General features: G+C 41.8%; 1 protein-coding gene across 1 annotated transcript in view; it reads left to right on the top strand.

Annotated features, from left to right (window-relative positions):
* The window catches only part of JAK1 (Janus kinase 1), a 51,430-nt gene that overhangs the window by 13,715 nt on the left and 26,654 nt on the right, over positions 1–11,061 (top strand). Inside the window, exons 5-7 of the mRNA XM_006773238.2 lie at positions 2,981–3,144; positions 6,002–6,344; positions 8,090–8,275. Coding sequence (XP_006773301.1) covers positions 2,981–3,144; positions 6,002–6,344; positions 8,090–8,275 — 693 coding nt within the window. The remainder of the gene's footprint in view (positions 1–2,980; positions 3,145–6,001; positions 6,345–8,089; positions 8,276–11,061) is intronic.

Below are 11,061 nucleotides of genomic sequence, written 5' to 3'. Positions count from 1 at the left end.
TTCTTTTTAGTTTTTGGTCTTTCTTCACTTGCTTTGAAGCATTGATTATTCATTCCCAGATATTCCCTATATTTTTGACTCCCATGAAGTCACACTCACATGATTATGATTCTATTTCTTTTTCTCTGATGATCTCATCTGTAAGTGCTTCATGGGTTTTGTTTTTATTCTTTTTACCTCAGTTAAGTTTATTCCTAACTATCTTAATTTTTTTGGTGCGATGGTAAATGGGATTGCTTTCTTAGTCTCTCTTTCTGTAAGTTCACTTTTGGTGTATAGAAATGCCATAGATTTCTTGGGGTTAATTTTGTATCCTGCTACATTGCCGAATTCATTTATTAAGTCTGATAATTTCCCTGTTATGCTGTCTGTCATTGTTATAGGCTGTGTGAGCAGCCTCATACATACATGTTTATGCATAGTGCTTTATTGATTCCTTAGGATATACTTTCATACACGTGATTTTGTCACAGTTATATTCCATGCTACAGCTTTAGTGCTTGATTACGCTCCATCCCCATCCCGCGCACACAGAAAAACGCACAGCCGTGGGCAAGTGCTGAAAAAATGAACTGGCCATTTTCAGATTGGTCTTTTTTAATTCAGCCTCCCAGTTCTTTTACCTTTTGGGGAGAGGAAGTGTAACGGAAGAGGGTGCCATACATTAGGAGTTCAGTATAGCATTGGAATCTGACCTTTTGGAGCCTCAGGAATGAGCTGCGTGAGGTTTGCAGTGATGTTTACTGAACAGAATAGTCTCGGCGTTTGTTCTGTCTTCACACGTTGCTGGCCGGGGTGATTGTGGCCAGTGCTCTGTGGCATGTGGAAGAAAGAGAAGTCTTAGACAGAAGGAGAACTGCCTTGGTGAGAATCCTCCATCCAAAACCACAAAAGTAAAGTCCCTTCAGGGAAAGTGAGTGGCTTACTTATGTGGGAGCACCACCTCCAGACATTGTCTACCTCTGGTTACAGCTAGAAAAAGGCGAAAGCTCCCAGTCCCCAGAGTACTGTATGTTTTAAGTTAGTAAGGATTGAGTGCGGCTGTAGCGCAGAGTTGAACAACCATAGTCCAGGAGTCACCTCTAGGTTAGACACTCTGCCACACCACTCCCTAGGTCCCTGGCCTCTGTGCCATGTTATTTTTCTACTTGACTTTGATTTTTATAACTACCTGATAATTAATATTTCTATTGGTTTGTTCTTAGAATGGAATCTCCATGAGGTCAGGGACGTAGTTTGGTTTGCTATATCCCTAGCACCTAGAGTAACATCTGGCCTATAATTGGTTCTTAGTAATTCATAGTTATCAAATGAATGAATGAAGTCATTTAACCTTTGGCGCCTTAGATTTCTCCTTTGTTAGGTAGTGATGATGTTAACATGTACCTCATAGGGCTGTTGTGAAGATAAATGAAACAGTACAGTGTCTAGCACTGAGGTAAGGGTTTCATAGAGGGGAGCTAGCATTGACCTCATCTTCATCAGTCTGTACAAGGCAGATGGTGGGTACAGCCATTTGGTTTTATTTATTTATGTATTTAGCCCTCATTGGCTCTTGGAATGCTCTGCATCTCCAGTATTTTAGTTATACATTTCACTACTGGAAACGTGAGCAGCAGATGTTGAAAAAAATTACATGTGGTAATGGAGCATTGTAGAACGTGCGCTTCTTCCCCTTCCTCTAAGTCTGCATCAGAATGGGGCGTGATGCTTTGTCAGTCCTACACCCAGTGCCGAGAGAGGATATCTCAGTACAAGCTTGTGGAATTAGTGAGTGATCAACCCCGGCCAGCGGTCACCTTCCCTTGCCCTGGTGCCATCCAAACCTAGTACGACGCTGCTGTTCACCATTTACAGGGGAAGCCCTATAAATGTTCATGCTCTTCATCAGGACCTAGCATATGCTCAATAAGTATTTGTTAAATGAATTAATTAGCCTAGGGAGAACATCTCCTGAGCCCCTTCACACCCAGCTGTTGAGAAAGGGCTTTGGTGTCAGACAAACTATCAGTGTTTTGTTTTGTTTTTTTGTTTTTTAATTACAAATTTTAATGTTGACATTGCATGTGTCACCACCACCACCCCTTCCACCGTTTGCTCTCCACCCACTCCCTTAGCTTTTATCAAACTATTGTCTGTGTCCCTGGGGTATGCATGTATGTTCTTTAGCTAATCCCTTCATCTTTATCCCATCAACTCTCCTCCCCTCCTCTCTGGCAGTTGCCAGTCTCTTCCATATATCCATGCTTCTGGTTCCGTTTTGATCATCAGTTTATTTTGTTCATTAGATTCCACATATTAGTGAGATTATATGATATTTGTCTTTCTCTGGCTATTTCCCTTAGCATTATAATCTCCAGGTCCATCTGTGCTGTTGCAACGGTGTCAGAGTTCCTTCTTTTTAACAGCCATATAGGATTTTATTATGTGAATGTGTCACGTTTTTATCCACTCATCAACGTTTGTATCTACAACGGTGTCAGAGTTCCTTCTTTTTAACAGCCACATAGGATTTTATTATGTGAATGTGTCACAACGTTTTTATCCACTCATCAACGTTTGTATCTGTTGGCACTTGGGCTGTTTCCAGTCTTGGCTATTGTAAATAATGCTGCAGTGAACATAGGGGTGCATATATTCTTTCTGATTGGTGTTTCAGGATTCATAGGATATATTACCAAAAGTGGGTTTGCTGGGTCAAACAGTTCTATTTTTAATTTTTTGAGAAAACGCCATACTGTTTTCCACAATGGTTGCCTCAGTCTGCATTCCCACCAGCAGTGCACGAGGGTTCCCTTTTCTCCGTGTCCTAGCCAGCATTTGCTGTGTGTTGCAAACTATCGGACTTATTAGTTTCATTGCTGTGTTGCTTCTCTGGGTAGCACTTCCCTGTATGGAGAACTTTCCTCTCAAGATTAGAAGCATGGATTTATGCTTGAAACTTAAGTGTGGTTCATTTCTTCTTACCTCTGCTCCAAAGGGACAGTATGATTTGGTCAAATGCCTGGCTCCCATCCGAGACCCCAAGACTGAGCAGGATGGGCACGACATTGAGAACGAGTGCCTGGGCATGGCCGTGCTGGCCATCTCACACTACGCCATGATCAAGAAGATGCAGTTGCCAGAACTCCCCAAGGACATCAGGTAATCTTTCTCCTGGCAAAGAATGGATTGTGGGGATGGTGTTATTTTTATATGTTCTCGAGCATCTCAGTTTAACCTCTGCCAACTTCTGGCTGATCCTTAGAGTACAAGTGTTTTTAGAATATCTATAAAAGGTAGCACAATTATGATTGTGTCCTGATTTTAAATATTGGCTGATGACCTCAGAAATGTGTATGAGGGTGAATGTCCTGGGCCAAGAATGCCAATCAAATTAGTGGCCCACATGCCCTCCCCTTCCCTCTCTGCCCACGGTGGGCATTGCCATCTATGATTGCACTTTCTCCTTTTGTGCTGGACCCATCTTAAAATCCTTCTCAGTATAGCTCTACAGGTAGCCACTACCATCCCTAAACTGAACTAGAGTTCACTAGACAGCTGTTTATTCTGATATGAAGGATGGTCAGCTGTATTTTAAGGAAATTGTATGTCAGTTGCGATCAAGTCTTTGTGAAGTAATATTCAGTCTGTGTAATTTTAATTTCCACACATCTACGAAATACAAACTTTTTTCCAATGAGCCATTGTGATGTCCTAAGTGAATACAGTCTCATTTTGAAGAGGAAATGATATGTAGCTGCACTGTTTGTGAAAGGTGGCATGCATTTTCTCAAAAGGTTATTTTTTGCATCTCTTTGTATTTCCTCTGTCCTTGACGGAGTCTGGAGCAGATCACGACTGCTTCTCAGTTATAGAGGTACTGATGAGATATATGCTCTGTTCCTACTATTTTTTTCTGTGGATTTTGCTCTGGGCACCTCCTCTTTATTTTTTCAAGAGGCTGGCAACTCTCCTTTAATCTTGCCCTCCATTACGTTACCCTTAAAAAGTTATGGTATCTGTTGGGGATAAACTCGCAGCTGCAAAATTTCCACTATTTTGAAGCCATTCACACAGCAGGGGTTACCCTGTGCCAAGTACTGCCTCAGGCCCAGAGTGACAGGCACACCAGGCTTCCCACCTGCTTGGCCCCCAGTGGACTTGTTCTTTCTTTCATGGGTATTCTTATTCTCTATAAAGCTGGCTCCTGGTCTAGCAGTTTGAGATTCTGTTAGTCATAGATTCTTTCTCCTTGACCCCCTGCTGAATGATAATCTTTCAGCTTACTTGTGGGGACATTTTCACATGGCATACACTTTTAATTAGCTTACCTGTATATGTAAAAGGCTAAGTGGCTGTCAGACCAGTAGCTATGACTAACACTGACCACCAGGGGTCAGACGCTCAATGCAGGAGCTGCCATGACACGCACTGGCCGTTTAAAAATAAATGTCACCTTGGACCTGGCACTGACAAACCAACACTCGGCTTCCCCCAAGTGGGACCAGGCCCTGCCACCACTCCGGAGTAACACCCCGCCAAATCAGAGCCAACACTGCCAAGATCCCATCATGCAAAATGCAACCCACAGCCCAGAAATGGTGGCTGTGGGTGCCAGGTAATGATGTCACGTAGCAATGCCAGGCTTGCTCTCCCTAGTGACTAGCCTCCTTGGAGTTTCTTCAGCCCAGGGCAGTGGTCGGCAAACCGCGGCTCACTAATGCGCACCCACACGTGGTATTTTGTGGAAGAGCCACACTCAAGGGGCCAAAGAGCCACATGTGGCTCACGAGCCTCATGTGACTTGTGAGCCGCAGTTTCCCGACCACTGGCCTAGGGACTTGACTTGCTTTATAGCCAGGTGCAGACATTTTACACTTTAACCAAATGTTTGTGAAGCATTTCCTGTGCCTCATTTCATTTGGTCCTTGCAGAAGTCCTGGAGTAGGAAGATAGGAGACTTGAAAGAATCCCATTTTCTTTTCATTAGCAAGACGTGAATAGCAATATTAAAATATTTCTTCTTGCCGAAACCGGTTTGGCTCAGTGGATAGAGCGTTGGCCTGCGGACTGAAAGGTCCCAGGTTCGATTCTGGTCGAGGGCATGTACCTGGGTTGCGGGCACATCCCCAGTAGGAGATGTGCAGGAGGCAGCTGATCGATGTATCTCTCTCATCAATGTTTCTAACTCTCTCTCTCTGTCCCTTCCTCTCTGTGAAAAATCAATAAAATAGATTTTTTTAAAAAATATTTCTTCTAGCCCTGGCTGGTTTGGCTCAGTGGATAGAGCATTGGCCTGCGGACTGAAGGGTCCCAGGTTCGATTTCAGCCAGGGGCACATTCCTGGGTTGTAGGCTCGATCCCCAATAGGGGGTGTGCAGGAGGCAGCCGATTAATGATTCTCTCTCATCATTGGTGTTTCTCTCTCTCTCTCTCCCTCTCCCTTCCTCTCTCACATCAATAAAGAAATATGTATTTAAAAAATTGTTTTCTTCTAATTAATTGCCTTTTAATGTGCATGAATTCATGCACTGGGATACTACTATATATATTTTTTCATTTCTAATAAAAAACAGTATGTGGTCTTCATAGGAAAATTATAAAACAGACATGCAAGTAAAACATAGAAAGCACCAATTATCACTCTTGACACCTTTCAGACCACTTTCAAACCAATGCTGTATCTTAGTATGTTTATGTGAGAACCAGTATGCACAGGACAATGGCACTAGCAAGCAAGAGCATAGCTAAGTCAATTTGATGGTACTCACAGGAATTCCCATCGCAATAAAATCTGTGGAATATGTACTTTTCTATTCTCTCTCAGTCCCTTTTGACCTGTCTACCTCCTGATGACTATCCTCTGCGGTGCTCACTCCATCTAATGATCTGGGAGTAGATCCTTCTTTCTCATCTGACAACACGTGGAAGGAAGATTTATAGACTTAGGTTTGTTTGTAAACTATTCTCTGCTAACCTCTTTGTGAAAAAAAAGGATGATTTTTCTACTTTCTTTTAGCTACAAGCGATATATTCCAGAAACATTGAATAAGTCCATCAGACAGAGGAACCTTCTTACCAGGATGCGGATAAATAATGTCTTCAAGGATTTCCTAAAGGAATTTAACAACAAGACCATTTGTGACAGCAGCGTGTCCACGCATGACCTGAAGGTGAAATACCTGGCGACCTTGGAAACGTTGACAAAACATTACGGTGCTGAAATATTTGAGACTTCCATGTTACTGATTTCATCGGAAAATGAGATGAATTGGTTTAAACCGAATGACAGTGGAAATGTTCTCTACTATGAAGTGATGGTGACTGGAAATCTTGGAATCCAATGGAGGCAGAAACCAAATGTAAGTGGTGATAGGTGGCTGACCAAAACAGAGCATCCAGAGTAAATCCCATTGGAGTTACCTGTTTGCATGTCCATCACCCCATCAGCTGAGTTTGTTTAGGCAGGAGACCCATGTCATTCATCCTTTTTTTTTCTTTTTAAGGATTTTTAATTGATTTTTAAAGAGAGAGGAAAGAGGGAGAGAATGAGAAACAGTGGTGTGAGAGTGATAGATCGATTGGCTGCCTTCTGCACGGCCCTTACCGGGTATGGAGCCACAACCTTAGCCTGTGATCTGACCAGGAATCAAACTGGCGACCTCTTAAGTGCAGATGCCCAACCAACTGAGTCACACCGGCCAGGGCTATCATTCATCTTTTATTGTGTCCATGTAGCCGTAAGTCTAAATAAACGTTTATTGGCTATTATAGGGAAATAGAGAAATATAATAACATATAATATGTAGTATTATAATAACAGCAGATATTTCCTGGGTGTTTACCATGTACCAAGAGTACTTTTCAAAGCATTTTACATGTATTAACTCATTTATTCCTTATAAAAACAAAAACCTTGGAAGGGAATACTGCCATTATCTCTGTTTTATAGATGAACACACAGAGATACAGAGAAGTTAAGAAACTTGTCCAAGGTCATAACTAATAAGTGATTATGCTAAAAATTGAACTTGGGCCTCTGACTCCATGAAATAGGATAATTGATTTTTTAATTTGAAGCTTCTTTATGAAGTATTTGTTAAATGAGGCAATAGAGCAGAGTGATTTCAAAGCACGGGTTTTAAACCTAAATGGAACTGGTTCAAATCCTAGCTTCACTATTTGTAGTTACATGGCCAAGGGTTACTTCACCTATATCAGCTACAAGCTTATCATTAAAGTATTTGTACCTGGTAGGGTGGTTGTGAGAACTAAATGTCATTTAGCACAGAGCCTGGCATATAATAAATGTTCAGTTAATTATTATAGTTGCTACCATCATTATTACAAATAATATTAAAGGTGGGATTTATTTTCTCTAGTTTTGTCTTGCTTAATTAACAATCCTAACACTGAGTGCTTTCTGTGTAGTAGGTACTGTGTTAACAGGAACTTACCTAATTCTCAAAGAACCTTGTGAAGATGTAGGATCTCTGCTTTAAGGTTAGGGAAATGGAGGCACAAAGAGATGAACTAACTAGTGAAGTAACTGGCAAAGGCAGGATCTTAACCCAGATCTCTAGCCTTCAAGACTCATGCTGCACAAAATATTTAAACTATTTTACCCCCTAGATTTATTCAGACATCTATACCTTCTTTTGAAAATTTTCACTTCAATATTGTAAAGCTGAGACAGTGATAGATTTGAGAGCGAGAACACGCATGTTCTATCCATAGTTGGAAAAAGCATGTTCTCTGCATTTGTTGAACATACGATTGCAGGACTAAGGGGACTTGATTGTAGATGTGTGTCTAGTGCGCAGTTATTTGCCTTTCTGAGTTTACTTGTACATCATAGATTATGTAAGGAGTTAAGTCATTGTGCTCATTAAGGTCTCCTCTAGATGTAAAAGTCTAATATTCCCTGGTAGGACCCAAAACTGATCTTAAGCCCACGGTGCCCTCTCCCAATTCCTCTGAAATCCAGGCATGCTGGCTTCTTCTCCCTGGACGTAGGCTCTGCACTGGTTTCCTAGAAGCAGTGACCTTCTTCCAATAGAAAATGAGAAAGCCCACTCAACTCTGTCACTTTTATGCACACTGTCAGGTGGTTCCTGTTGAAAAGGAAAAAAATAAATTGAAACGGAAAAAACTGGAAAATAAACACAAGAAGGACGAGGAGAAAAACAAAGTCCGAGAAGAGTGGAACAATTTTTCGTACTTCCCTGAAATCACTCACATTGTAATAAAGGAGTCTGTGGTCAGCATTAACAAGCAGGACAACAAAAAGATGGTAAGTTTGCACCTGAAGCTATTCAGTCTGGGTCTGGTGGCGAGAGGGCGGCTTTGTTGAGGACAGTTATGCAGCACATGCTTTTCAGAGTTCTTGTCCCAAAGGGAAAACCTGATGACTGTCTTACTTAATCCAAAAAGTCCCTAATGCTGACACTGATATAATGTCAGTTGTTACACCTGTACATTCCAGTGCCTTTGTTTGGTCTTGTAAATGCATATCTGTTTCAGCATTCACTGCCCTCTCAAAGATATTTCAGCAGCAGTATTTATTTTACAAAATTAGTGGATTAGAAGAGAAAGATGTGTGAAAGTCAGGGCTTCTCCCACCCTCACCCCAGGGCTCCTGCTCGGCCTCTGCAGTTAGAGGGCTGGTGGGAAGCCCCACTTTGCACTTTAGCAGATGTCAGGCTGGTGGCTGTGGTCTCCATCAGCCACTATCCTCATCATAGTGGCAGGCACACCCAAGTGACTGTCGGACAGAGGAAGCGGTGCTCAGTCTCACTTCCTCTCTCCTGGTATCACTTGAGGACATGCTCTAGACAGGCAGGCCAGTTTGGCAGGGGAAGTGGGAACCCTACCAAAATATACATGTTTGTGTCAGGGTTGTCACCGCTGACAACATGTGGAGAGAACATGCTGGGGAGGCAGGTGCGCTCACAAATGAAGGTAGTCAACACCAGAGAAACACCATGTTTTGCCTAAAATTTGGCAAATACTCAGTGCTGAGAAAGAATCTAGTGATATGGTTTAGGACAGATGGTCACCCTTTTATATGCAGAACAACTTTATTTTTTATTTATTTTAATCCTCACCTGAGGATATATTTTTATTGATTTTTTTTTTTTTTTGCGATCAAAAGAAACATCGATGTGAGAGAAAAACATCAATCAATTGCCTCCCATATGATCCATGACCAGGGATAGAACCCTCAACCTAGGTATATACCTTGACCAGGAATCTAACCCAAAACGTTTTGGTGTATGGGATGACTTTCCAACTGACTGAGCCACCCAGCCAGGGGTATAACTTGTCTTTTTGATATACCTTTTGGAAAGCAGTTGGCTACATGTATTGAAACTCTTGAAAATATTGATGCTCTGGCTGGTGTGCTCAGTGGTTAGAACTTTAGCCCACATACCGAAGGGACGTGGGTTTGATTCCTGATCAAGGGCATGTATCTGGGTGGCAGGTTTGATCCCCGGCTCTGGTCACGGTGTGTGCGGGAGGCAGCCAATCATTGTCTTTCACATGGATCTCTCTCTCTCTTCCCCCTGCCTCCTTCTCCCTCTCTTTCCTCCCATTCTCCCTCCCTTCCACTTGTTCTAAAAATCAGTGGAAAAAATATCCTCAGGGGAGGAGTAACCAAAAAAAGAAAATATTTATATGCCCCTTTATTCAGGTGCCTAGGGATCTGTCTGCAGAAACAGTGAGATGCAGGCATTAATCTGTGAGTGAGAATGTTTATCCCAAGAGCATTTACAGCAACAAAATACTGAAAATAATGTAAATATATAATCATAAAAGAATGAGAAAATAAATCATAATTCACCTAAGTAATAGGATATTATATAAATTGCTGGATTTTTTAATACTTTGGAAAAATAACTTTCTAAATGGAAAAGAGCAGAATATAAAGCAATCAATAGAATGGTACCAGTTTTTTTCAAAAAACGTTGAAAAGGTATGTATATACCTGTATGTGATCTTAGAAAAATAATCAAATATTAACACTGATTATTTATAGTGGGATTCTGAGTGACTTTAATTTTCTTATTCCCACCCTTTTTAAAACAATAAACATTAATTTCATCAGGAAGCAATAGTAAAAAATGAAGTACAGTAGAAGTGTCCAGATAGATGTTAGTGGGCAGATGGAGAACGCAAGGAGAAAATAAAAGTAAGTGTTATTTATCCAGCACATTATAGCTATCAGTCTGTGTTGTATGCTGTGTCTCCATTGTCTTGTGTAGTCCTCACAAGAACCTTAGATGCAGGAATTTTGGCTCCATCTCCAGTGGGAGTCTGAGACTTGTGGAGAGGTGTGGAAATGTGTGCAGGACACAGGATGAGAGAGTGATAGCTCCGCCTGGGCTGCTTGGTTTCCAAGGCATTCTCTTGCCCAGAGACTACTGTGAGGAGAGGGGAGGTTGGCACATCGGTGGTCTGGCTCTTCAGTGCAGCCAGACCCTGCCGAAGCATGGCCGAGGAGCAGCAGCCAGCTGGTACAGTTTTCGTGAGCCTGCCCTGTCCTGTCCTGGCTGATAGTCAAGCCTGGCACCCAGTGGTACACCTGTCATTTAAGTTAGAGCTCACTCTGACCACCTGGGCCGGAGACTGGGCCACGCTAGTGCTGTGTAGGGAGCAGGAGTAAGTGAGGAAGAAATAAATACTTGATCTTCCCATTGCTTTATTTTCTTGTACAAACACTAGCTCTTACTACATGCCAGACACCTCCTATTCTAAACACTTTACAAATGTCAACTCTTTCAATTTTCATATTGACCCTATAAGGTGGGTATATTATTATCCCCATTTTACATAGGAGAAAACTGAGGCACAAAAAGGTTAAGTAGCTTACCATGGTCACACAGTGACTAGACTAAACCATTTGAAATTGCCAATATTTGACAGTCTTTGACCTATAAAAATGATTACATGTGCTTAGACATAATATCAAGTGGAAATACTGCGATTTGAATCCAGATGAGCTTGCTCCAAAACCTGTGGGGAACACTGTGCAGTGCTTTCTCTTCTTTATTTCACTCCTCCATCCCTGCACAGCCA

Source organism: Myotis davidii, unplaced genomic scaffold (genome assembly GCF_000327345.1).
Source record: "Myotis davidii unplaced genomic scaffold, ASM32734v1 scaffold205, whole genome shotgun sequence".
In the NCBI taxonomy this organism is placed as follows: Eukaryota; Metazoa; Chordata; class Mammalia; order Chiroptera; family Vespertilionidae; genus Myotis; species Myotis davidii.
The sequence above is the reverse complement of the archived record's forward strand: the minus strand, read 5'-3'. Positions and strand labels throughout refer to the sequence as shown.